The sequence below is a fragment of the Xiphophorus hellerii genome, chromosome 24, assembly GCF_003331165.1.
Source record: "Xiphophorus hellerii strain 12219 chromosome 24, Xiphophorus_hellerii-4.1, whole genome shotgun sequence".
NCBI lineage: Eukaryota > Metazoa > Chordata > Actinopteri > Cyprinodontiformes > Poeciliidae > Xiphophorus > Xiphophorus hellerii.
Genome location: NC_045695.1, coordinates 6,000,352 through 6,024,683, shown reverse-complemented (window position 1 = coordinate 6,024,683; position 24,332 = coordinate 6,000,352). Strand labels below are relative to the sequence as shown.

General features: G+C 43.1%; 1 protein-coding gene across 1 annotated transcript in view; it reads left to right on the top strand.

The window, feature by feature from the left end:
- The window catches only part of filip1l (filamin A interacting protein 1-like), a 67,445-nt gene that overhangs the window by 22,168 nt on the left and 20,945 nt on the right, over positions 1 to 24,332 (top strand). Inside the window, exons 2-4 of the mRNA XM_032556448.1 lie at positions 1,884 to 2,214; positions 3,680 to 3,853; positions 3,970 to 4,148. Of these exons, the coding sequence (XP_032412339.1) occupies positions 1,894 to 2,214; positions 3,680 to 3,853; positions 3,970 to 4,148 (674 nt within the window). The 5' untranslated portion in view covers positions 1,884 to 1,893. The remainder of the gene's footprint in view (positions 1 to 1,883; positions 2,215 to 3,679; positions 3,854 to 3,969; positions 4,149 to 24,332) is intronic.

Sequence of the window (24,332 nt, the reverse complement as noted above, 5' to 3'; positions counted from 1 at the left end):
ATTTAATACTGTGAGTGTAATTTAGACATCTACTTTATTCGGGTCTTCAAAGGGAAAGTTTCTGAGAGGGATCAGAGCATGTTGATGCTGACAAAGTGAAACAAGAGGCCTTCAAATTGTTCCGGGGGATATAAATCATCAGAGTTGGACGGCGTTTTCCACTCCAATCAGATTTCCTCCAAGTTTCCCTTAAAAGTAATAATAACAATCGCAAAAAGAAAAAAAAAATCAGAACCGTGACGCAGCAGAAATACGACGCTGAGCTCCAAAGTCATTTATTCAAGATCCCTCCACAGCAGCACGGGGCCGAGCTGAAGAGATCCCCATGTCCCCTCAAGTGAACCTTTTTATGAGCTATGCGGTGCATTTCGGATCCATCTGGGAGATTTTACAGATATGCGATACTGAAACATGCAGGAATCCCAGCGGGCCTGCATCACACATCTGTGGCCCCCCCACCCGATTTGTTGCAGGGTTTTAATCTGCACACTCTCGCTCGAAACAACCAAAGGTATCTTTGTGTTAGAGCAAACATCTGCTTGTTTTGTTGCATCAATGGAGTGTCTAACATGTCATGGATGACTCCGATGACTCCCAGGACGAACTGTACGCCGTCCTCAGACTTACAAGCACACACACATACACACGCCCTCTCTGAGGAGTTCTGTGTTTTGCCTGTAGCTCAGATCTCTTGAGTAATCCAAAGCGGAGCTTGTCTTGGACGGGAGGCAATTACCTCAGCCCTGAATCATGTGGCGCCTCGCCGAGAGTGTGCACAATGCAATCAGCCAGCCATCTTTCTTCCTCATAAACTGTCAGAGGGCCTCACACACACACACACACACACCCACACACACCACACATTCACACCCGGGCTGGACGCTGGGCGTCCGCGTCTCCAACGCGCCGCCGAGTTAAAACTGCCGCTGCAACCCTTTTTTTTTTTCCTGGTTTGTTCCCATTATTGCTTTTGATTTCTTTCCTCAAACAACTAAACATTGGGGAAAAAACGCAGACAAAAAGCAAAGATGGTAAACTGCAGATGTGACTTTGTTTTGATCTTTATTGCATGCCAGTCTTGTTCTGTACTGCCTGATAGACGACGGTGATGATGATGATGTAATGGTTTCAGGGAGATTATTTCATGCAGCGAACGCGTCTCAGCCTGCCTGTGTTCCGCTCTCTCTGCTGGATGTGTTTACCTCAGCTCAGTGTGAACCTCGAGTCGGTAATAAACGACTTGGCAAAGCAGCTTGTAGTTTCTTTTCCCTGTGAGAGCAGAGCTCACGGTGTTTATCTGCTTGCCTCTGACCCATTTATCTCGGCGACTTGTTCCTGCACTCTCCAAACAGAAACGCGTTTTTATTTATAGCCCATAAAACTTCTACGCCGATGTTTAGCGACCACACTTTGAATCCCACCCACAACCTGAGATCTTAAGCCCTTTTTTTTCTCTGAACAAACTCCAACCACAGTGAACATTTTTTGTTTTAGTTGCACCACATTTTCATAATGATACTAAGACTCATGTTGGAATTTCAGTAGCATCAGTCTTGCAGCGAACATGAAGAGGCCTCTGACTGAAGGTTGTTGCTGTGTGACAGTCTCCCAACAACCAGACAGCAGAAACCATCTCCCACAGCGGCAAGTTTTGGAGGTTAAGATTGTGACGATAAGCTTTACTGGATGACAAATTGTCCCAGAAATGATTGGAATAAATGTAAATTTTGTCATTTTGAGACCATTACCAACTAATGTAATAAGAATGGCGTACTATACATCATAGATAAAAAGAAAAGCCTTTAATTTCTAAAGAATATTTAACGCTAGAGCTGGAGAACACCTTAAATGTATTTGAATTTCAATGTTGTGTTCATCAACAGGTGGAAGAAGATGCGTTCCCGTAGCAACAGCCTAGAAGACATAGCAAAGGTCGAGAAGCAGCAGAACATGGACCCGCGCAAGCGATCCGCAGAGGGAGACGAGCCCCTGGGTAGAGCAGAACGCCGCGGTAGGCGCCGAGAGCCGCCTGACAACACTGGGACCATCGAACGGAACAACAAGATGGCTAGAAGCGGCGCCGGCGGCAGCAGCGCTGGTGGAAGACCCAACGGCAGCAGCAGCGCTGCGAGGGCCGGCCGACGGGAGAAGGGCAGGGACCTCTCCCGGGACGACCTGGTGTTTCTCCTGAGTTTGCTGGAAGGAGAGCTACAGGTGATTTAAAATGCACAGGCACTGCTGCCAATTCATATCAAGCCGAGCGTCTTGCAGACATGGCACTGACCCCAGTCGGACAGAAAGCATCCGGGCTTAGTGGGCTTAGTGGGTGGTGGTCACGGATAGCCAGTGTTAATGGACAGCTAACAGCTGAACCCACTTCTTGTCATTCCAGCATCAGATCCAGGAATCCCCTGGCAGGTTTCAGGAGACATGAAGAGTCTATTAATGAGGTTGAATAAGCTGGAACCGAATCATTCATTACTGTAGAGGTAATGTACCTGGGAGAACTAATGGGCCCCAAAAGTAGGGTGTGGAAGTTTGTGGTCAAAACTTCAAATTTATTTATATTATTTATTAATAAAGTTGCTTTAACAGCCTGATATTTTGATCATCTACAGTTAGATTAGATCCACAGTTCTGGTCAGATGTTTTCAGGAGTCCTACAACCCCTGCTGATGTTTCTTGATCAGTAAGTTCCACCTGAACCGAACACTTTCTGCAGCCTCCAACGAGCTGCTGGCATCATTCTGCTGGGATATTTGGCTTTTTTTTCTCTCTCAAATTTAAGAGTTTGCTTAAATTTGTTGGCATTTTGGCACAAACCTGGTTTTTGAGCCTCACTCCACCAAGAACTACTGAAGGAAACGACACAAAAACCTCAGAAGAAGACACTGAGCATAAACGTCCTTCTTCAGCAAATGGATACAAAAATCGAGTAGTGTTGGATTTTAGGATTTCTTTTTTGTCTTCGGCAAAAAAAACGACAAAAAAAGCAAATCATGGCGGACCAGAGGTGGCTTTTGTTTTTCTTCAGAGTTTATTTAACACATTCACACCTCCTCAAACAAACCAGACTGTCTAGACAAACAAACTGGATTTGGATTAAGGTGAACAAAACAGGGCTGGTGTGAATGCATCCCTAATATGCGTTAATACACACATTAGAAACTATTTTAGCATTACCTCAGAAGCTAGCGCCTTCCTCACCTCTAATCTTAGGGATACTGCCAATCAGCAGTAAGGGAAATGAATGATTGGCTGTTTTGCAACAACAGCTAATAGTGTTTCAAGTCGCATTGCGCTGTGGTATTTCAGCTACTAAAGCTGCATTTTCTTTTGAATATCTTGGATATGTTCTACAAAAATCTGACATATTTTCCATGAATAACTTGGAGTTACATTTCACAGAAAAATCTGCAAACAGATCAATATGAGGGTTCACAGCACATTCATAACGTCCGCTGAAAATATGCTATATATACTTTGTGTAACCCATTAAACTATCATTATAGTTATGTGTCCAACTTTATGTAGGCTTCATGTTGATATTCTACATATGAACTTCTAATAGGGATTACGTCTCCTGTTGGTGGATTCGGATACTCATGATGTGGATATGAAGTTTCATCCTGTAAAGCATAGTTTGGTCTGACCGCAATCACTCTCTGCTCCATCACAGGCCAGGGATGAGGTGATCACAGTCCTAAAGGCAGAGAAAATCGACTTGGCACTGCTGGAAGCCAAGTATGGGTTTGTCACACCGCAGAAAGTCCTACAGGCCCTGCAGAGAGACGCCATCCAGGGAAAGTCGGACGTCTTCCAGGAAGACATCTACGAGAAACCCATGGCAGAGGTAATGGCAGTTTACAGTCCAGAATCTCAACCAATGTGGCAATAATGGCTGCCAAATGACTGCCATATGGTTGGAGAGGCAGACGTTCCCAGATGTTCTCTGTTAACCCAACACAGCTCGATAAGCTGGTGGAGAAGCAGCGGGAGACCCACCGGCGGATGCTGGAGCAGCTGCTGATGGTGGAGCAGGCCCACAAGCAGGCTCTGTACAAGCTGGAGGACGAGAAGAGGAACCACGGAGAGTTCATGAGGAAGAGCGACGAGTTCACCAACCTGCTGGAGCAGGAGCGCGAGAGGTCAGCGGGGGAACTGGTTTGTAGTGTTTCCAAAGGCGGTTGCATGTGAAGAGCAGTGTATAAAAATCGTCCTGATTCATGCAACATGTTTAGTATTCAGCGGAAGCCACTGTTACAGTGGAAGCATGTTGCAGTATCATTATGACTATCTCGGCGGTTTCAGCATTCATAGTGACAGCACAGTCTGTTTCCTGTGGAGGCTTGAGATGACACCATCTCTTAAGTGGACATATGCTTTTAAATTCTCCCATTTCATATGTAAATCATTCACTTATGGTCTGTATAAGGTAGAGGTGCAGTGCTTTAGTCTGAATTTCTCATTATTGTACCTCCGCAGACGCTCGTTCGGCTGTGTTCTGAGGCGTTTTAAAGCAACTCGTTTTGTTGCCGTCTTTTTAAATGTGGATGAGATATTTCACGCCCCGCCCTCCTCCAGGTCACAGAGTGTTCCACTCCACCACATTTGGCCATTTTTGTAGTTTTATAGCAGCAATATGATTATCTACCAGCAAGAAAACTTTTTATTCCAGAGTTTATGAAAGATGTCAACAATGGAAGATTTGTCCGTCCATCCTTCCATGTTGGAGCCAAAGTCTGACCCAGAGCAGGGAAGACGACCAACCTGCAGAACTATGCATTCACATGAATAGCATCACAATGATGCTACTACTTTATTTACACCCTCACCATCAATACCAGCTATGTAAGGAGTCCTGTGCATTAATGCACTCTAAAACTGAACATTTTCACTTGTCTACTTGCATAACTGAACTATCGCTACAAAATCGCAGCGAGGACAAAAAAAGTGGCAGATTCACAGAACTGATGAGCCTGAAGTCATGACCCTGTTTAGCAGCTCCGCAGAAAAATGTGGTGACGTCATAAATACAAGAGAAAAAAATGAACAGTCTGAAAAATAGAACGCAAAATTTCGTAACCAGGTTGCTGTGTATTGCAGACTTCTGCCCAGGTCCCTCTTGAAAATGAGATCTAGATCTTAATGGGCTTTACCTGGTTAAATAAAGGAAATAATAAAAAAAAGAACTTAGTTGTCTACGCAGCACTGGGAGAGAATAAAAAAATTACATTTTTTGCACTCCTAGACACTCAAAGTACACAAAAAATGTATTTAAGGGCTAAAAAAGTGGATTTTGTGTGACATGTCCCCTTTAACACATCGTTAGTCATCCACTAAGAGTTGCTGAGATTCCTCTGACTCTAGAGCCGTCGCAATCTAATGAGCTGGTGGATTCTCCCATTAAATCAATGTATTCGTTTTGGAAAACCGAGGGAAATTCCCTCTTTAAAAGTCATTACTGCTCATTCCCATGACCAGGAGCAGGTCCTTCACCTTTTATTGAAGAAATCTGAAGCCGACCGAGAGTTGTTCCTGGACACGAGCCAGTCTGTCAGGGTGGACGAGTTTTTGACAGATAATTTAGGTTTGAAGCTTAAATACACAACTAGGTTTTTACATTCACAGCTCTGTTTTATAGTGGCACTGTGAATATTTCAGAAGCAGAGTGAATTACCAGACTTGTTGGAAAGCTAAACCCAGCATGTCAGCGCCGGTGAGGCTCAGGCAACAGCGGCTCAGGGCGAAGGACACTTGAAGATGAAATTGTCGTTCCTGTGGTTTTATAATGTGCTATGACGCAACTCTCCAAACTAACAGGGATGATACGGCTACAGTGTTGATCGCGCTGCTTCATAATCCATAATCCACTCTTTGTGATCTCAAACATAACCTATAACTTCTGTGTCTGATGAGAACCAATAAACGCGACGGTGAACATGATTCATCTGGAGCGAAGCTTAAATAAAATGACACTTATATTAAGTTTAGATTACTGGAAAGTCAAAAGATCTTTTTTTTTTTTTTTTTACTTTCAAGTATATTTGAGAAAATAAACTAAATATAATTTGGCCATTTCTGACTAAGATGTAGAGGCGAACCAGAGAGGATCCCTGAGGTCCACCACCTTACAAATGCTGGAAATGTTCTGCTTCTACTTACGTTTGTTTCAAAGTAAGCAAAGCAAAGAGGCGCCATGCTGAGAGCAGGATTTAACGCTTACTTTGTTAACCTGCTGGAAGGAATCACTACTGTTCACTTTGCTTTGGATCATTTATATATTATGACTCTTTTTCTTTCTCCAACTGACCGACCTCTTCAGAGGAACCGCTAAAAAGCTTGTAAACTCTCAGCAGCAGAAACAAGGGGGGGGGGGTTTCTCCTCCGATTAACTGTGGATGAAGCGGGAGTCCACGAGCGATGAGCTCACCGCCAGCCGGGTTCTGCAGGAGCAGCAGGGGTGTGAGAGCAGAGCGGCGTCCTAACCATCAGCAGATGTTAGCTCAAACATGACTTCAGCTCACAGATATACACGCAGGCCTTCGGCTCGCCTTTGTTCTTTCCAGCAGAGGGCAGGGAGCACATTTTACGACCATGTGCTCCCTCTGGGGAAAAAAAAACAACCCAAACTGCTATCTTTGCACGATGCTTCCAGATGACCCAAACCGGAAGCAAACATGAAAACCACAAACTCCTGTCATGTTCAATATACGGTCAGTGAAATACATGTGGCGTCCTTGTGCTTGAAGACAGTCACATCTGATGTTATTGTAACCGAAGACGGATCAAATCTGCAACGTTAGCAGCTTCAGGGATTTTATGCCAAAGTTTAACAAAGGTTTCATTTAGGATGTTTCCCACCTGATTAGTCCAGGAGATTCGGTTTGATTGGAGACCAAAACTGCAACATTCGTTCTATTTTAGCTGCTGCGGTTCTCTTAGTTAAACCAAGCAAGCCTTTGAAAAACCTGTTTACACACTCGCCTGTGAGGGCGCTGCATCAAGAACCAATGAAGGAAATGACTCAAAACCTCTGAAGAAGACATTGAGCGCAACTTCCTTCTTCACCAAATGTAAACCAAAATAGAGTGGTGTTGGATTTTAGCGGTTGGAGGATTTATCTTCTCTCTTTGACAAAAAACCCCACAAAAACCCTCTAGCTCTAGACGAGTTTGTTTTGGTTGTGTTCACCCATAATGCCCTGCATTTTAGCCCTCTTCCTGCTTTACACTTAGCGTTCACATATGTATTCAAACCCCTCAGAGTTCACTTCAACCAAACTCAGACCCAGATTTATATGAGTTTGCAGAGTTTGCTGTTTGGTCCACATCAGAGTTTGATTACACGTTCAGACCTCTCCAAATAAACCTTTCTGACAAACAGACTGGAGTTTGATTAAAGTGTAAATATAACCAAAATAAGCGCTAAGCTAGCACTGGCCTTAGAAATGTCTCGTGGTCCTTAGCCAAAGACAAAAGAGGAATCCTCCAATCGTTACAATTTAACGCCACTATTTTAGTTTACATCTTATGAAGAAGGAAGTTGTGTTCAGTGTCTTCTTGGGAGGTTTTTATGTTGTTTCCTTCTGTGGTCCCTTGGTGTAGCGCCCCCACAAGCGAGGAGGGGAACAGGTTTCTCAAATGGCTTGGATCGTTTGAACTGGAAATGGAGCAAATGTTACCATTTTAGTCCCCAATCAAACTGAGTCCGCCAGGACTATCAGGTGGGAAAACAAAACTCCTGGTTTTCCAAAGCTGTCCTTTCATCTACCAGAGTATGATTAAAAATACCACATATCTAGCACTGCAAATATTTTTTCAAGGCACACTGAGTAGGCAAATAATTTAAGACATGGAAAAAAAAAAATCTGTGTTTTATTAGGTTTTTTAAAATGCTTGATCTTCTTGACCTATACACATTACGACAGTTGAAACGAGGAAGGCTTGCTGGTGAAATTCTCAAAACCGAGACTTTGTGAAGTTTCACACGGTGCAGCTGGCTTTTATGAGGCATAAATAAAGATAACAAGTGCGCTGACGTCATTTATTACCACATTAATTGATTATTAACATTACTGAGGGCTCCTTTAATGCATACAAAACCACAGTAGCCGCATGCAAGGAAACACAATGCTCTGCTCCGTCTGTATCATTTACAGGCCCGGCAGCATAGGTTCATGCCATCTGGTTGACTTAATGTGCAGTCAGCCTTACGTCATGCCTGCAGAGCAGATTGAGAGAATTGCTTGACTATGCTCTCATCTTCATTGTTGTCACAGAGACGCTTATTATCCAGGCCTACCTTCCAATTTGGAGTCTTTTTTTACAAGCTGGGTTTTTCTTCTACACCGATGATTGGCGTTCATGCCCGTGCAGGTCTGTCTCAGAGGTAGGTGGCTGAGCTCTGCACGGAGCAGGAAGAGAAAAAGAAGTTCCAGGAGGTCGTGCCAAGCCGAAACAGGACCTAGTAGGATTGTCTGATTTGATCTCCACCCTGAAACCAGCCGGGTGAGGACACCAGTCCACCTCGTCCCAGTAAAGCCTCCCAACAGAAATGTTCCAGCAAAAACAATAAAAATCTCTCAACATGCAGCGTCGCAAACGTTTCTACCCAAGATTTGGCTCAGCCTTCAAAATGACGGACATGAGTGAAAGATGTCTGTTACAAATTGTATCAAACAGACATTTCCTTTTACGGGAGGGAAAGTCGTTCTTCAGGCTATGCGTGACGTTTCTTACATATTTGTTGTCTGACGCCGTGAAGATCCACTTGTGAGGACTGATGTTGAAGTCAGTGGTCGCACAGATATGGCACATTCAACAACAGCCATAAAACACACACCACACACACACACGCACACCCCCAACCCCCCACACACACACACACACGCCGCCTTGTATGCATGATTTCCTCATATCCGGCAGGTTTCCTACGCTGCGCTGGGAGAAGTGTGGTGTTTGGTTTTCGGTTTTCCAGACTGAGAAACTACAGGATCCAGAATTTAGAATCAGAATTTCTTTTATTGTCCTTGTGCACGAAAGAAAGCGCAATGAAATTTAAAAAACAGCAACTCGATAATAGCAACTAATATATCTCAATAAAAAAATATAGCAGAAACACATGGATGTTATGGAGAAATAAATAAATGAATGAATGATGTGTTCAGGGCAACAACAGCTCTTGGGTAGAAACTATTTTTAAGTATGTTTGTTCTTGACTTTTTTGCCCTGAAACATAATAAATCAATCAATTGATCAATTCTTCTGTAACCCAAAAGATTTTTCAAAGTGCATTTCTAAACCGACTTGTTGCTACCGGCTGAGTACAGAAGAGTTTAACTGCCAGAAGTTGGAAGTAAATTCAGGAGCCGTATCTGTAACCGTATCGGTTAGAGATGTCGGGTATTATGTCTCGTTAAAAACGAGAAAAGTTTCTCCGTTTTAACGCAGGGCCGTGCAGAGACCTTTAGAGGGGCAGGAGCTCAAAGTTAAAAAGGGGCACACTGAACAAGATCTTAAAACACCGAACAACAACAAAGCAACAACCCATATTAATCAAGAATTTAAACGGATCCTACGATATCACTGGCATCATGTTGGGACAATGCAAAGCAAATATAGTCTATATTTTCCACAACAGGTATAAAGTTTCTGTTTCTGCTGCTGACAGTCCTGGAGGGCTGAGCTGATCTGAGACTGTCGCTGTTAAACAGACCAGAGGAGAGAAGGTCAAAGGTTATGAAGTTATGAAATAAGCAGATTTGCTGCCATTTTACTAATGAAGCCCTAATAATATCTATTTAACCTCTGCAGACTGATTTATAGATTAAAAAAAACTCAAAGGGGTTAACTCTATATAATTTTCTGATGTTAAACCTCTGAGATCTAGAATCTTATGACTGGAATATCAAGGCAAAGAAAACACAGTAGCTGCTGGTAGGGGCCATTCAGGGGCCTCCAGACATTCAGGGGCCCCTAGAAATGGTTGAATTGTAACACAGACCATAGATCTAAACCTGAAGCATCATCTATAGAGAATGATATTATTATTAAATGTTATTTCATGCATTCAGCTGAGAAAATAAATCTTACGTTTGGGATTTAATTAGGACGTTTACTTTGTAAACGTTTAAAGAATCGTCTTGATAGTTTGATTGTTGTGTTACCATGGCTACAATATGGTGTAATCTTTGTGTGTGAATTTGGTTTGTTCACAAATACATCACAGCAAACAACCAATAATCAGTGATTGATTTTAAACTGACCAATAAACCTGGTCTCCCTCTCACAGATTCACCTAATCTATATTTAAACATGATAGTGATGCTGAGGTTCTTAGTAGGACAGGTTTCAGGGGGAGGGGGGCCCCATATTACCTTGGGCCGGCCCTGCATGAACAGCCGCATCTCTGGAATCAACCTGGAATCAACCTGGAATCTACCTGGAATCCCTTTTTAATTGTGGCATGTTTGGCTTTATGCTGCGGTTCTAATTATTGCTGCAGTATTTTCACTGATTATTATCGATGAATTTCTAAACAGACAACTCAACACATCCCATAAAAACACCAGCACCAGTGCAGGCATGCTCAGTGACGATGTCTGGATGGAAACGGGAGAAGAGCTGCAAGTCCTGAGGGAGAACAGAAACCAGAAATTTCAGGAATAGAAACAGAAATAACAAATGGAAGGAATGCCAGTAAACATCAGCAAGCTGAGAAAAGAAAAATCTTCCAAAACTGGTAAAAATGAATCACAATGTCATTTCAGATTGACCAAAGCCGACTCCACGGCCTCCGGAGGTTCCTCCTCGTTGCTGCAAACGACGGCATGAATGGAACAAAAATAGATGAGGCGTGGTTCTGATTTGCAGTTGTGACTGAATCTGTTTGCTGCGAGTCTCTCCACGTGAACATGCCGCCGCTGGTCGCTGCATGCGAGTCCTACTGACCTGATTGGGGCCTATCGGCCAACGCTCCCGGACAACGAGCTGATTTCCCCTCAAACCTCGGCGACCCCGGCCTCATTTGTCCGAACGCTAGACAAACCGTCCTCCTTCCTTTCACTTCACCCCAAATATTTTCAGTTGTGCAATTGATCGCGTTTGTAGCGCTGACGCTCTTTAAAGCTGCAAATTAATGAGATAAATCAATTTTTTTTCAGCTTGAGTTTTTATACTGCAACCAAGCACAACTTGTAAAATCAAAAAACACAATTTTAGTGCTTTATTTTTTGTTTTCCTGAAAGAGATTTAAAAAAAAAACACGTCTGGCAACAGACCAAGTAGGTGTGAAACCAGCTGAAAAAGTAAAAAAAAAAAATAAAATAAAAATACAGCCTTTGTGTTCGGTTAAACACTGTCAAAACGTTATTGAACAGCTTGTGTAAAGCGGAGGGCTAATTAGAGCCAGGGATTCGTCATTGCATGCCGTAATGTGATTACCTCTCTCCGACAGAATGCAGCGATAAGACCTCACCGACCGCACGGCTTCTACTTCTGCTCGTACTTTTCCAACCGTTTTTAGACTCGCTGAAAGAAATGGGAGCAACAAAACGAGAGCCAGGGAGAATTTAAGGATTTTTTTTAGTAAATATGTGAATATGAACGTTTTCCAGTGAGGTTTGGCTTTTTATGTGCTGATGTTTTTCATGTTAAATCAACACGACTTTCAACTTTTTTTTTCTTTTGCTAAATTAAATCTAGAAATGTGGCATGCATCGGTTCTCTCCCTCTTTATTCTGACATACTCAAATAAAATCCAGTGTCAGGGGTTGACATGTTGACATGTTGCCTCTGATCCTTTGTTTGGAAACCCTTTGGGTTTTCAATACTTTTCTAAGGGGACGTGTAGGAAGACAGGAACATGTGGAAAACCAGCTCTGACTCAGTGGCTTATGTAAATCCAACCAGTCGGGTTGGAATAGACAGAACTTCAGCAGAAAACTGTCCACTTATCCTCCTTTACCCTCAGACAGCAGCAGGCTCAGAAAGAAGTTTTGCTCCTCAGGGTGAATTGTTCCGCATTTTTATAATAAAGTGTCAGGCGTCTGTTTAGTACACAATTTTTTATCTCATTTGACGTCATTCTAAGATATAGAACTGAGACCTGAAGGTTAGGACATGCCTCTTCCAGCTGTGATCGGGCCTTTTATTGGCCACGTACCACCTGATGGAGATGAATCAGGCGACTCGCATCTTATTAATCAAAACCGATGTTCAGAGTTCTCAAAGTTTTAACACTGCAGAGACCACACATCTTCAGCTCTTCCGGCTTTCCACAACATTTAGGAGAAGTCCCTGTGGGATCAGCGAGTCGGCTGATATAGGATGAGAACTCTTCTTTCTAAAGATGTTGTGACAATTTGATGCCAGGACTCTGTGCTGCATCACAGCACAGAGTCCTGTAAGGTCAGTAAGGTTCTTCCACACCAGCCAGATCTTTGTGTGATGGTGCGCGGCCATCTTGGAACAGGAAGTGGCCATCCACAATCAGTTCTCACAAGGTTGGGGGGAATTGAACTGTCAAAACTGTGTTGAAAATGCTGCACCATTAAGGATATGGAACTAAAGGAAAGAATTCAGATGGGACGGAGTGAGTTTATGGGAATTTTTGGATTTTGGTCTGGACTTTAAGACATGTTGTGTTCATAAACTCTTTAAGGTCATTGTCATGGTGGATGGTGTTCCTTGATCCAAGTCTCAAGAGCTTCTGAGGCCTCTAACCAGTTTTCCTTTTAAGAAACGTAGACTAAAATGCAACACTCTGACGTTTGTGGTCGTACTGACAAAATCTGTAAAACCTCCAAACCCCACGATTCCCTCCTATTTAATCAATTTCCAAAACAAAACAAAAAAAGCGGAGAAGTACGAAGGTTGTCTGCTTCGTAAAAACATAACATTTCTGCATCAACTGGACTTAAAATTGCCTTTGCAACCGTTTTTATGAGCAGGTGCATTTTTCCTTTAGAAGGGTCAAACCTGACAGTGAAGACGTCAGAGCTTGTGTGTGAGGCTGAACTAAGTGGACTGGGTTGTATTTCAACCAAACAGCAGCAGCTTTAAGAACACCTGAGTGGTCAAACTAAACAGAGCTTGATAAATGCTTATGGGAACTAGGAATCTGCAGGAGTGATGTATGAGCTAATCTTTTATTTGTGAAGGGAAATGGTGCCAGGGGTGGAGATACGGGAGGAGGAGGAGGGGCGGTCAAGCAAGCGAGGAAAAAAATGCATCTAATATAGACTTTGCAGGACGTATCTCTGCTTGCTGTGAACTGTGAAAGGCCTCTGCCAGAGCAGTAGACAAATGATGGGGATACTCAAACTGCAAAAGAGAAAATCTAAGGAATGAGACACAAACTGTGGAGGATTCCTCTACCCGCCTGCCGCAGCTCTGATTTACTCTCACATTTGCTCTGGTTGGACACCAGCTTGAATTATTGCTCGGCAAAACAGGGGCAAAGGGAAGCCGTCCTGTCAGGCTGGAAGGAAGCGACGGCATGAAACTCGTATTTATGTGCTGATGGCTGGCAGCTGCTGCTCCTGAACAATGGGTCGGGGCCCGGCGCTCCCGGCCAAGTCAGAGGCCAGATAGTGAGTAAAATATGGAAGGAGAAAAGAGCTGGCTTGCCTCTGCTAACTCATGTGTCGTTAGGCCTGTCACAATAACAAATTTTGCTGAGCGATTAATTGTCTCTCCAAAATTATTGCGATAAACGATAATATTGTTTGAAGAGCATGTTAAACTGATGTAATGGTAATGACACGATAATGAAAGCACGTCCTGCCAAAAATGAATACATTTTATTTTCAAAAGAACACTTAACACTTTAACTGGTAAACAAAATAAACCAAACAAACAAAAATAAAATGGATTCTCAGTCTCCGTGTTACGGCCCTCGGACATGTGAGCTGGTGTGCAGGTGCTTTTGCTTTCTGCCTTTGTGCTCCTCCCCCTTTGCAGATGTTGCTGATCCGTTGATTTGGAGCACAGAGTATTTGAAGCTGACTGTCTCAGAGTCAGGCTGGATGGTCGTGAGCCAGAAAAAGCAATGGTGCGTTCACACCAAATGCGTAACGCGTATCAAAAACGTTTCCGACGCTTCAATTTTGACGCGTGTGCACTTTGAATGCAAACGCTTGACATTTTGCTTTTCACCTAGTGTTTCGCCGTAGGTGCGGCTTACATTCAAAGTCTATGTAGAGTCACGTTGAGGGCGTGTCAGATGCGTCACAATTACTCTAGCCGGTGCCGGCCTATTTGCACGTTGGACGTGCTTGATGCGTCAAATGCTCCAAACGCTTCAAATCGCGCTGCGCTAGACGCTGGAAACGTGCCGCGATGGGCCCCCGATGTCCTTCCACATAGACTTTCAACTTAAGCCAGATGCGCGAAAGGTGTTTGGTGTGAACTCACCATTAGAGTCTTGTCCCAACTGGAGGAGTTTAAGTATTTCAGAATATGAGGGGGAAAAAATGGAGTGAGAGGTGGATTGGTGTGGCATCTGAACTGCAGTGATGTGGGGGCTCTAATGGCTGTCATGGTGAAGACAGAGCAGAGCCAAAACATGAATCTCTCACCCTCACCTATGGTCACAAGCTCTGAGTAGTGATCAAAAGAAGAGGACAAAAAGAGTTTCCTCCCAGGGTAGCTGGGATCGCCCTTATTGTCAGGGTGAGAAATTTGGTCAGAGTACAGCTGCTGTTCCTTTATCTAGAAGAGCCAGATGTGGTTGCTCAGGTTGGGATTCCTCCTTGTGAGGGGTTCCAGGTACGTCCCACTGGACACCCAGAGGAAGACCCGGGACACGCGTTAGGGATTATATTGTCGGCTGAAATGGGAACGCCCCGGGATTCCCCCGAAGAGCTGGCCCAGGTGACTGGGAGAGACAAGCCTGGGCGTCCCAGCTCAGGCTGCTGCCTCTGTGACCCGGGTCCAGATTAGCAGGAGACAATGGATGGCTGTACTCATGCAGAGGCAGAAAGGATTTGCATTATTCTAAGTCTCGAGAGCTTGCAAAGAATGGTCTTTATGTGGGATTGTCCAAATCCATTCAGTAAACATGTTAATAAGTCATTTTTCCGAACGTCCAAGTCAAGTTCTAAGTTTCCAATGACTGGAACAAATTGCAAACATCTAGTTAATCTGGAATCCAGCATTGCTTTGGTCAGGGATTCAGGCCTGTACCGCTGGTCCTCAGGCTTAATTCAGTATCTGTTATAAAATGACTAAAGTAAAATGTTAATCCAATTAAAATGATTATTAGACCTTTCTGTTCAAAGAAAAATAAAATGAACATATTTAGACATTTAACCATGTAGGCTCACCAGAGGAAGAATCAAGGTTAAGAAGTTCATGGTTTTAGAAACAGACACAGAACCAGAAACCAGATGAACCAGCTAGTTAAACTGAGTTTATCTCCAAAGCATCAAATGTCAAACGTCTCCATTTAATTTGGTTGAAATACAACAAACTAAAATAATGTGAAAGGTTCCAGTAGCTTTGTAAGGACTCCATACCATTCCTGTTGAGTTCATTGACACAATAACCTGAAACAATGGATTTGTTTCAGTCAGATGTTTTTCTGAACCATTGAATAGATTTGATTAAATTCCTAAAATTTCTCAGCTCGCCGATTTGAGCTGCTTATTAGGAAGGATTCAGCTTACTTCATGACAAAACTGGAACTACCAATGGTTTCAAAAGACAGGAGACATTTAATGTACATAATTTGTCATATAAAAGCATTAAATTAGTCGGGTTGGTAGATATTACTGGTGCAGAAAGACTTCTAGGAAACGTTTGTTGAGCTTAAGAAGGCCCTGCTGAGACTTAGGCGGGCGAGTGTCAAGTTGTGGCAGGGAAATCCAAAATTTAAGGCTTTGGTGGGGATTGGCGAAGAACAATAGAAAGCTGCCAGGGAGACCACCCTATCTCAGTTCATCCCAGGCTTTGACAAGAAAACCAAGAAACCAGGAAATAGGAGCCAAAGGTGGGTTTTAAATTCTCCTCTCGCAGAGCTGACGCAAGGTGCCGGCGATGATTGATGAGAACACTTTCCTGTAAGGTTATGAGACTGGAGGAGAGCCATCAGGGAGCCGGTGCTGTGCTGGGATACAAAGATAAACATTGTCTATTCGCGTCAAACTTCTGTCCTCAATAGGAGAGATTGTTTTCCAATGTGTCTCAAGATAATCAATGAGAGCAGAGGGTCTGTGAGGAATGCATTGAGAAATGTCTTTTATAAAGACCGTGCAACAGCACAGGATACAAAAGGAAAACTCAGTAAGATGTCTGAGTTAAGAGAAGACCACAACCGCCTTCTAGAATCAGAGACGAAGGAGTGAATATGGGCTCCGCAGCTGGAATGCTTTCAGGTTCGATCAGGTTTCCAATCACTACTTCAATTTGCTTTAGCAGGATTATATGTGACAGGATTTTTTTAAGAGGAGACTAATAGAGGCTTGTGTTAAAGTATGGGGGAGACTGCCCTGAAGTAAAGACTCCTTATATACCGCAATATATGCAATATCGGGAATAGCTTGTCCTGGAATTTGTAAAAAAAAATTCAACAGGGAATCCATCTGGACTGGGAGCTTTATTGCTTTGCATGCTTTTCGTGGCAGCCACAATCTCTTCCATGGTTAGAGGCAAGTCAAGTTCCTTTAGCAACATTTTCGGTTTATCACAGGGAACTTGAGACTGTCAAGAAACTGATTCATTTCAGTGGAATCAGCTGGGGATTCGGATTTAAATAACAGGGAGTAAAATGACTGAAAAACCGAATTGAGAGTATTGGGATCCCGATGTAAAGCGCCTGACGAGTCCGTTATCTGGGGGATCATATGCGAAGCTGCCCGACGACGAAGCTAATGAGCGAGAAGTCGGCTAGCCTTATCATCATGTTCACAATAAGTGAAGCGTGATGGTAGGAGAAGTCGCTCTGCATCATTGGTGGTGATGAAATCAAATCAGTCGGTAAATCAACCCGTTGTTTAAGTAAACTTGGTGCGGGGGAAATAACAATTTGTTGATCCAGATTAGTAATATTAGCGCTAAGTTCTAACAGTTTTGCTTTATGCATCTTATTCAAAAGGGTGGAGTATGAATGAGTATGGATGCTAAAAGCATTCCTCGTAAGAATACTTTGAGTGACTCCCAAAGTAAAGAATATGAAATTGGATCGCTCTCATTCTGATTTATTGCAATAAAATCATCAATTTGAGCTGCTGTCAGGATCTGTGTTTTCCTGTGTTTAGAGTTTTTCTGTGTCCCTGAGTCTTCGTGTTGTCCCGTCTTCCCCTTGATAGTATCCCAGGTGTGTCTCGTTTCTGTGATTACCCTCCCGTGTATTTAATGTCACCTGTGTCTCAGCGTCTCTGTCGGGTCCTTGTCAATGTGTTCTTGTCCATGCGTGTAGCCTGTTGCTACCAGTGCTGAGCCCTAGCCTTCCGCTCAACTGTGCTGCCAGGTTTTTTGGACTTTTGGAATTTATTTGAGCCTATTTTCATCATTAAACTTCCATCGTTCATCTCATCTGGGTCTGCTGCGTTTCCCTCACCGCTTCCACCACCACAGCTCATGACAGCTGCGATAAATATGTAAAACCTCTCATCTGAAAGAAGTAAAGGGTTGAATCTCCAAGGTGTGACATATCGATGTTGAAAAGCAAACTTAATATCTAATGAAAGAGGGGCATGATCAGAAATGACAATAGGGTAATAATTAACAGATAGAACATTTGGAATTAGCTTAGAGTCGACAAAAATGTAATCAATACAAGAGAAAGACCGATGCAAGTGGGAAAAGGAGGACAATTTCTTGCTTTTGGGGATTGTAAAATCTCTAGGGTTGCATGGGTTTCCTGTAAAAACACCAAGTCAGCTTTAAGACGTTTCAAATGTGCAAAAATCCTCGATCTCTTAATTGGGCTGCCCATACCTTTATGGTATATCCCACAAAAGCCCCCGTTTGTGGGATATTCACATTATTATCATTAGTAGATGGGTTCCAAGTCTACTGCAGTAGAAGAAGGGACAAGAAAGCTGGTGCACTGCTCCCCCACCACCACAAAAAAAGGGAGCAAAAAGAAAAAAGTAGAAAAACAACCACCCCCCGCATTGTGACCCCATCCCCAAATGAAGAAGAACCCAGTGCAGACTCCACAAGGAGTCAGATCCCTAGAATGGATGCTTAAGGTTTTTAGCAATGTAGTAGCAGAAAAGCTGCAGTTTGAGCTCCCGCAAACTCAGCAACATTCAACACTATGGCACATCTGGTTGAGTCCAAAAAAAACTACAAAATGTTAATTAAGTTGAGTCGGGTTATAGTAGCGGTGCGAAAAACACACCGAAAAGGGATAGAAAATTATCAAAAATCTGTCTAAAATAACAATTATTTCTAGTTGTTGCGGGAGCTCAGCCAGACACGTCCTACCCCGTCATTCGCTCCACCGGAAGACGACTAGGTACAAAGTTTTGTCAGTGTACAACAAACTTTAAATGTGTAAAAAACAAATATGAACGAATGCAGTGAAGAAAACAACAATCAACTGCAGAAATAGAAAAAAGAAACGTACACAAATAGTTTTGTTCTTGTTTACTTCCAGAGCCAACTGCACTAAAACATCAAACCACCATCAGTCCTCCTCATCATCTCTATAACAGCTAAACCCCACAAACCTGAAGTGCTCTTTGGATTCCCTCCAGATGCAATCCATCTGTTTTGTTCAGTCACTAAGGTGAGACTAGTCACGTCAGTGAAGACGGTGACATCACCCTGATCATGGCTGCCATCCAGCATCCAGCCTCCTTCTCATTATTAACCAAGCAGATTCCTGACAGTAAAGCATCCCTGCAGAACACTTCATCAAACCTCAAAGTGTGTTGTGGTATGACGAGTCTGAAAGTGCAGAGGCCCGACAACACTCCCCTTCCCTCTGCCTTCCTGAGAGGTTTCAGGTTTTACGGTCAGGAATGACATAAGGTCACAGCTAAAGCTGCTTTTAAAGTTAGGAAATGTGACTGGTTTAAACCAGGCTGCAAAATAAAAAAGTGCTCTGCAGAAGACCAAGAATCAAAGTCATGTAAGTTGTAAACTTGGGTTTAGTTGTTATGAACAGCATCATCCCATTGAGTTCCACTAGAGGGGTGGATTTAGTTCTGGACTCTGGGTAAGGGTCTTCAGTGTTCTACAGAAACCCGAATAGTCGTCCATCCAGCGTATCCTTCCTGGTTCTCTTCATCCTGCTGTTAAAAGTGTACCTTTGCTTGACAATTAGCTGAATCTTTCCTAAAAGGTTTGTGGTTCCTGAGCACTGTGTGGTTTTCACCTTGGCTCTCTGAGTTGGTGGCATTTCTCACCAGTCTCTTTCTCATTGATGAACTCTACTGAGGTCTGCAGTGCTTTATTTGTTCTTTTAAATTGTCTGACCTGTTGGATAAATTTCCATTGTACTTTTGGAGTAACTTTGGTAGGAAGGCCACTCCTGGTGATTGAACAGCAAATGTTTTCCTGTTTAGCAAATCGGTTGCGGTTTAAAATCTATACGATATTTTCACACCTGACAGTCCGGTAGACTCTGTTCAATTGGGAACCAAAGTTGCAACATTTCCAGCTGCTGAGCTTCCCTTTCTTACGGCATTGTGTCAGACGAACCAAACAACCTGTTTCCCCTTTCGCCTGTGGGGGCGCTGCACCCAGAACCACTGGAGAAAATAGTACAAAACCCTCTGCAGAAGACACTGAGCGCAACTTAAAATAGAATAGCATCAGATTTTAGTAGTTGTAGAATTTCTCTTTTGCCCAAGAGTCATTTCTAATGCTAGCACTAAACTCGTCCCTTTGTTTTGGTTGTATTTACCCAGAGCACCCTGGGGCATAGTCTCCTACTTTTTTAGCTGTCTCCAGTAGGGACCGCTCCAAAAGAAGCGGCCCCTACTTGGCATTCATATATGCATTCAAACCGCATCAAAGTTCATTTTAACTGATTGATGTCGATAACCTTTTTCCCCATAAAAATTGATTTCACCTTTGGACAACAGCTTATTTTTATTTATTTATTCATTTGATCTTTGGCAAATATGTAAGTGTAACATAATGACAAAAACAGAAGGAATCTTTTGCATTATTTCCCTTGATCAATTATAAGTAGGAAGAATAAATGGTGGGTCTCACCCTTTGTTTCATTAAGTTAGTCTTATTAGGCTTTCCACAAGATGGGCACACCCAGATATACCCTGACATTACAGTGGAGCACATCCACAGCCACAGCGTGTGCACAAATGGTTGGTTGCTGCTAGAACAGCTATAATTGGCTATAATTGTTATGTACAATGATAGCATTTAGACTGACATTCAGATTTTTGTTTTCCAGACTTGCAGATATAGACTCAAGTGGTTTAAGTCCGCTCCTAAATCAGACAATTCACTTCACTAAACATAATACCGTTGCAGCCCAACCGTACGTCTTTTCACCGTAAGTCAGAGACAATCGGAGGCAAATTTCCAAGTGCTCGTTATCACCGAGGACAACAGGAAGAGGTCGGTTTTCCAGGATCCCAAACCGTCGCCCAGCCTTCTTCTCGTCATCCTAAAAAGCAGAATGATGTCAGTGTCACACAGATGGCCAACTCCTGAGTCACACCCTATACATGCTCAACGACTATCATCTGCATTCCTGCTGGACGCTGGAGGTGAGGGCCGAGAGGACGGACCGGGCGGGAGGCTGAGAGAGAAGCAACACGACCCGCACGGCATGTAGAGGTTGTGGCTGCTCACATGTCACCTTACTGAGAGGGTCACCGCAACGCCATAATGGACGCATCATTAAAGGGTGACATTGCCTCTTCTCCCAGACATTTTAGTTAACAGGAAACATGCACTCTGTGGGAATATTTTTGTAAAAATGGTGACACACAACACATTCTAATGTCTTCATTCATTTGAATTTTCCTCAGCCGATGAGTTGTGTCTTGTTTCTAATCGTCATAATCCCACAAATCTGAGGCGCCGTTCCAGGGAAGAACCGTGACTGGATTTTCTGAGGTGCTGTTCATACTTTGGCTGCCGGACAAACCTCATGAGAGCCTCCAGATAAATGACTAATGAGGACATCTGGAGATGTTGGTGGGAGGTGTGTCGTCCGGCGAGCAAACAGAGGGAACGGTGAACAAGAACAGGCCGAGCAGAGACTGGAAGCTTTAGGAGGAGGAGATTTTTGAGGTTCCAGCAGGACAACAGTCCCAAACACACATCACAACCGGTTTCCCTTAACTTTAACCCTGTAGAAAAATTGTAGATTGTTGTTAAAAGCTGAGTTGGAATCAGGAAACCAAGCAGTTTATGATGCAAAAAGTGCATAAAAATTATATTATAATACTATTGAAAGCTATAAAAAGCATGAGAATGAACTGAATATTGTTGGGTGTACATGTTCAAACACTGGTGAATTATTTTGTATGTGGCTTAAAACTCACACGTCTAAACTGCTGAAGCATAATGAGGCGGGAAACTGGATTTTAAAAGTTTCCTTGAAACTTGTCGGTTTGCGCTCTCAGTCTAAATTTGAGCTTCCTTCAGCAGCGTCTCTATGACAACAGCAGTGTGATGAATGTGTTTCACAGAGGACCCCAACTCCTTTAAGAAAGGATGACCAGATTGTGAATCTCATTTCCTGTGTTTAGAGATGCTTCATGTCTGATGAGTTTCCTCAGCTCAGCAGGCGTTTGCATTGGCCCAGCCGTCCTCCTGATGGGAGCAGGACTTTAAACGAGAGCTGCTCATGTTCTCCTACAAAAGTGAGCAAGCATTTACTTGACGCCAGCTGAGTTTGGAATAAATGGCTGCTGTGGTTCCAGAGTCATGTCTCCAGATCAGCCTCTCTCCTCAAACAGCCAGTTAGGACCGAGCTGTGATGCGGAACCCAAACATTAACGGATTAGGCAGGTCGGGGCTGCACTCAGTAAAGTGGCACCTTCCCTCGGCACATTAATAACTCTCTGGTTCAGAGGCAGCTGTTCCTGGGTTGACTTACAGCAAGCTGCACGGCAGTACAGGTGGAAGTAAATGGTAAGAAGAATCCCAGGATTTTGATCCGACTCAGCGAGTTCGGCTCCTTGAGATGAGACTAGATAGCGGCTCTTATTCGTCTCTGCAGACTGTTCGAGATCAACGCTGATCCACCACGAAACCATCAAAGAGGCTGATCTGCCCGGCTCACCTGACAGCTGCACAGATTAAAGAACACACAGCGAACGGCTTCGCCTCGTTTGTTCCTGCCGGCTTAATGAGAGATCTGTTGTCTTTCGTGGGAAGTTTTCTCTGTTTGGTTCTGCTGGTTGCGTCCAACCCGTCTACACAAACAGCATCCGCCTTTACATCAAAGATGGCTAACGGTTATCAGCTGAACCAACCGAGGGACAAACGTCCCTCTTCACCTCCCTCTGCCTACAGTCGCCATCTTTTGCCAGTCTGTAAATTACAGTCTCTGTCTGTCTTGCCGGTAATCTCACATCTCTCAGTGTTTGGATGACGCGTCTTCACGGCTATGCACTTTGGGATTATTTGTTCAAAGGAAGCAAAGTCGAGGAAAAAAAAAAGTGTATTGTACAAGCCAATAAATGTTTTCTTTTTCTCGGTTTAAAGGGCATGTACAGTCATTTTTACCAACTCTTCTTTTCGATTCAGACTTGAAGCTCATGTTTACCTTCATTTCCATGATCAAAATTGAGAAATATCTCAGAAGGTGCAAAAGAATGAAAACTATCACAAGAACAGATTCAAAAGCTGCCAAAGACTAAACCTTAATGTTAAGAATCCATGTCTAACTCCGTGTTGATTTGGTCAAACCAGGAGAAAAGTTGTCCTGCAGTCCTGGCAAATTATGCTAGCAAAGAAAAAAGTGCTAGCTTCATTTCAGGATTTGATGGACTTTGGTATTGCCAAGTTAAAATACATTGTAGAACTTTGAGCATCATTCACTCAAAGATTTCTGACAGTGCATGTATATATTTGACTTGTGTATAATTTTGACCCGGTGTGACTGACACAAAGCCCAAACTGTGCACCTAGTTCTTACTTTTAGGTTTCGTATCCTGGGTAGCGAACAAAGAAGTTCATTTAGAACACTGAATTAATTTTGAGAGATGTTACGATGAAAGCTGCATGGAGGACTTCAAAGGTAATAGAAATTATGAAAACCACAACAGTACTGTAGGTTACCGAGGAGGAATTTGCCTTCCCTGGATATGCCTCTACAGTAATTTAGACTCTGCAAGTTACCATCACAACGGGTCTACAGCCAGAGCATGGCCATAAAATCCAATCTTGGCCATAAAAGGCCAACAAACGTCCTCGTGAGATTTTCTAAGCTGGCAATCAAAATCATGAGCCACTTTAATGGAAGAACACACGCTGAGGCCCAGGCTGAGATCAGAAACTACAGACGAGTAGCAGCGTAGGAAATCTGGGAAGCAAAAAGAGGGGGGGAAAGCATTTGATGACAAGAGTTTAAACAAATTACAAATACAAGAACATGGAGACAAAGTCAGGGGCAGATGAAGGAAAGCGGAGAATTCCTCCCTCTTCCTCCTCGTCTTCTGACAAGGAGGAAGAGGGAAGCAGACACGTGAAGCCGATTACAAGACGATGATGTCATACATATGCATGTCAGGTAACCAGGCCCTGGGCTGTGTATCACACCAGTGTGTGTGTGTGTCAGAGAGAGCACTGAACAAGACCAGACATCGTCCGGGACGAAGCCGGGAGAGAGATCCCAGTCAGAGGGAGACGATGGTGGGACCTTCAGACAGACCAGCGTTCATCTGAGACGGACAGATAGGAGACAATAACAGCCTTCCATCGGGTTTACACATGAATGATTTATCAGACCACTGCTTTAGTCAGTGTACACGCACACACAGGATTTAAACGTTCAACTCAATAGATTATGTTAATAAATCAAAGAGATTGAACAACAAGTCTAAACAACAGCCTTTGTCATATGCAGCTTGTGTGACATTAGCTCAAAATTACACTTTTTTATAGAAGCTAACTTAAGGCTCACATTCTTGGCTTTTTCTCTCTTTCAGTGCATCTTTCCCCCAACTTCTATTGCAAAATTCTTTCCATTTTTTTCCTTTACATTTTGATTTTTGATGCATAGAACTCATAGAAGCGCGCTAATAAAAAAAACCCATTATTTAGCATATTGTCACTTTTCTAAAATAATGGCCGCAGTCTTTTTTAAAAAATTATTTATTTATTCATGCCCAATACATGTTTTGGAAAATTTTTTTGTTTTTTGGTTGTTTTTTTTCAAAAAACACTTTT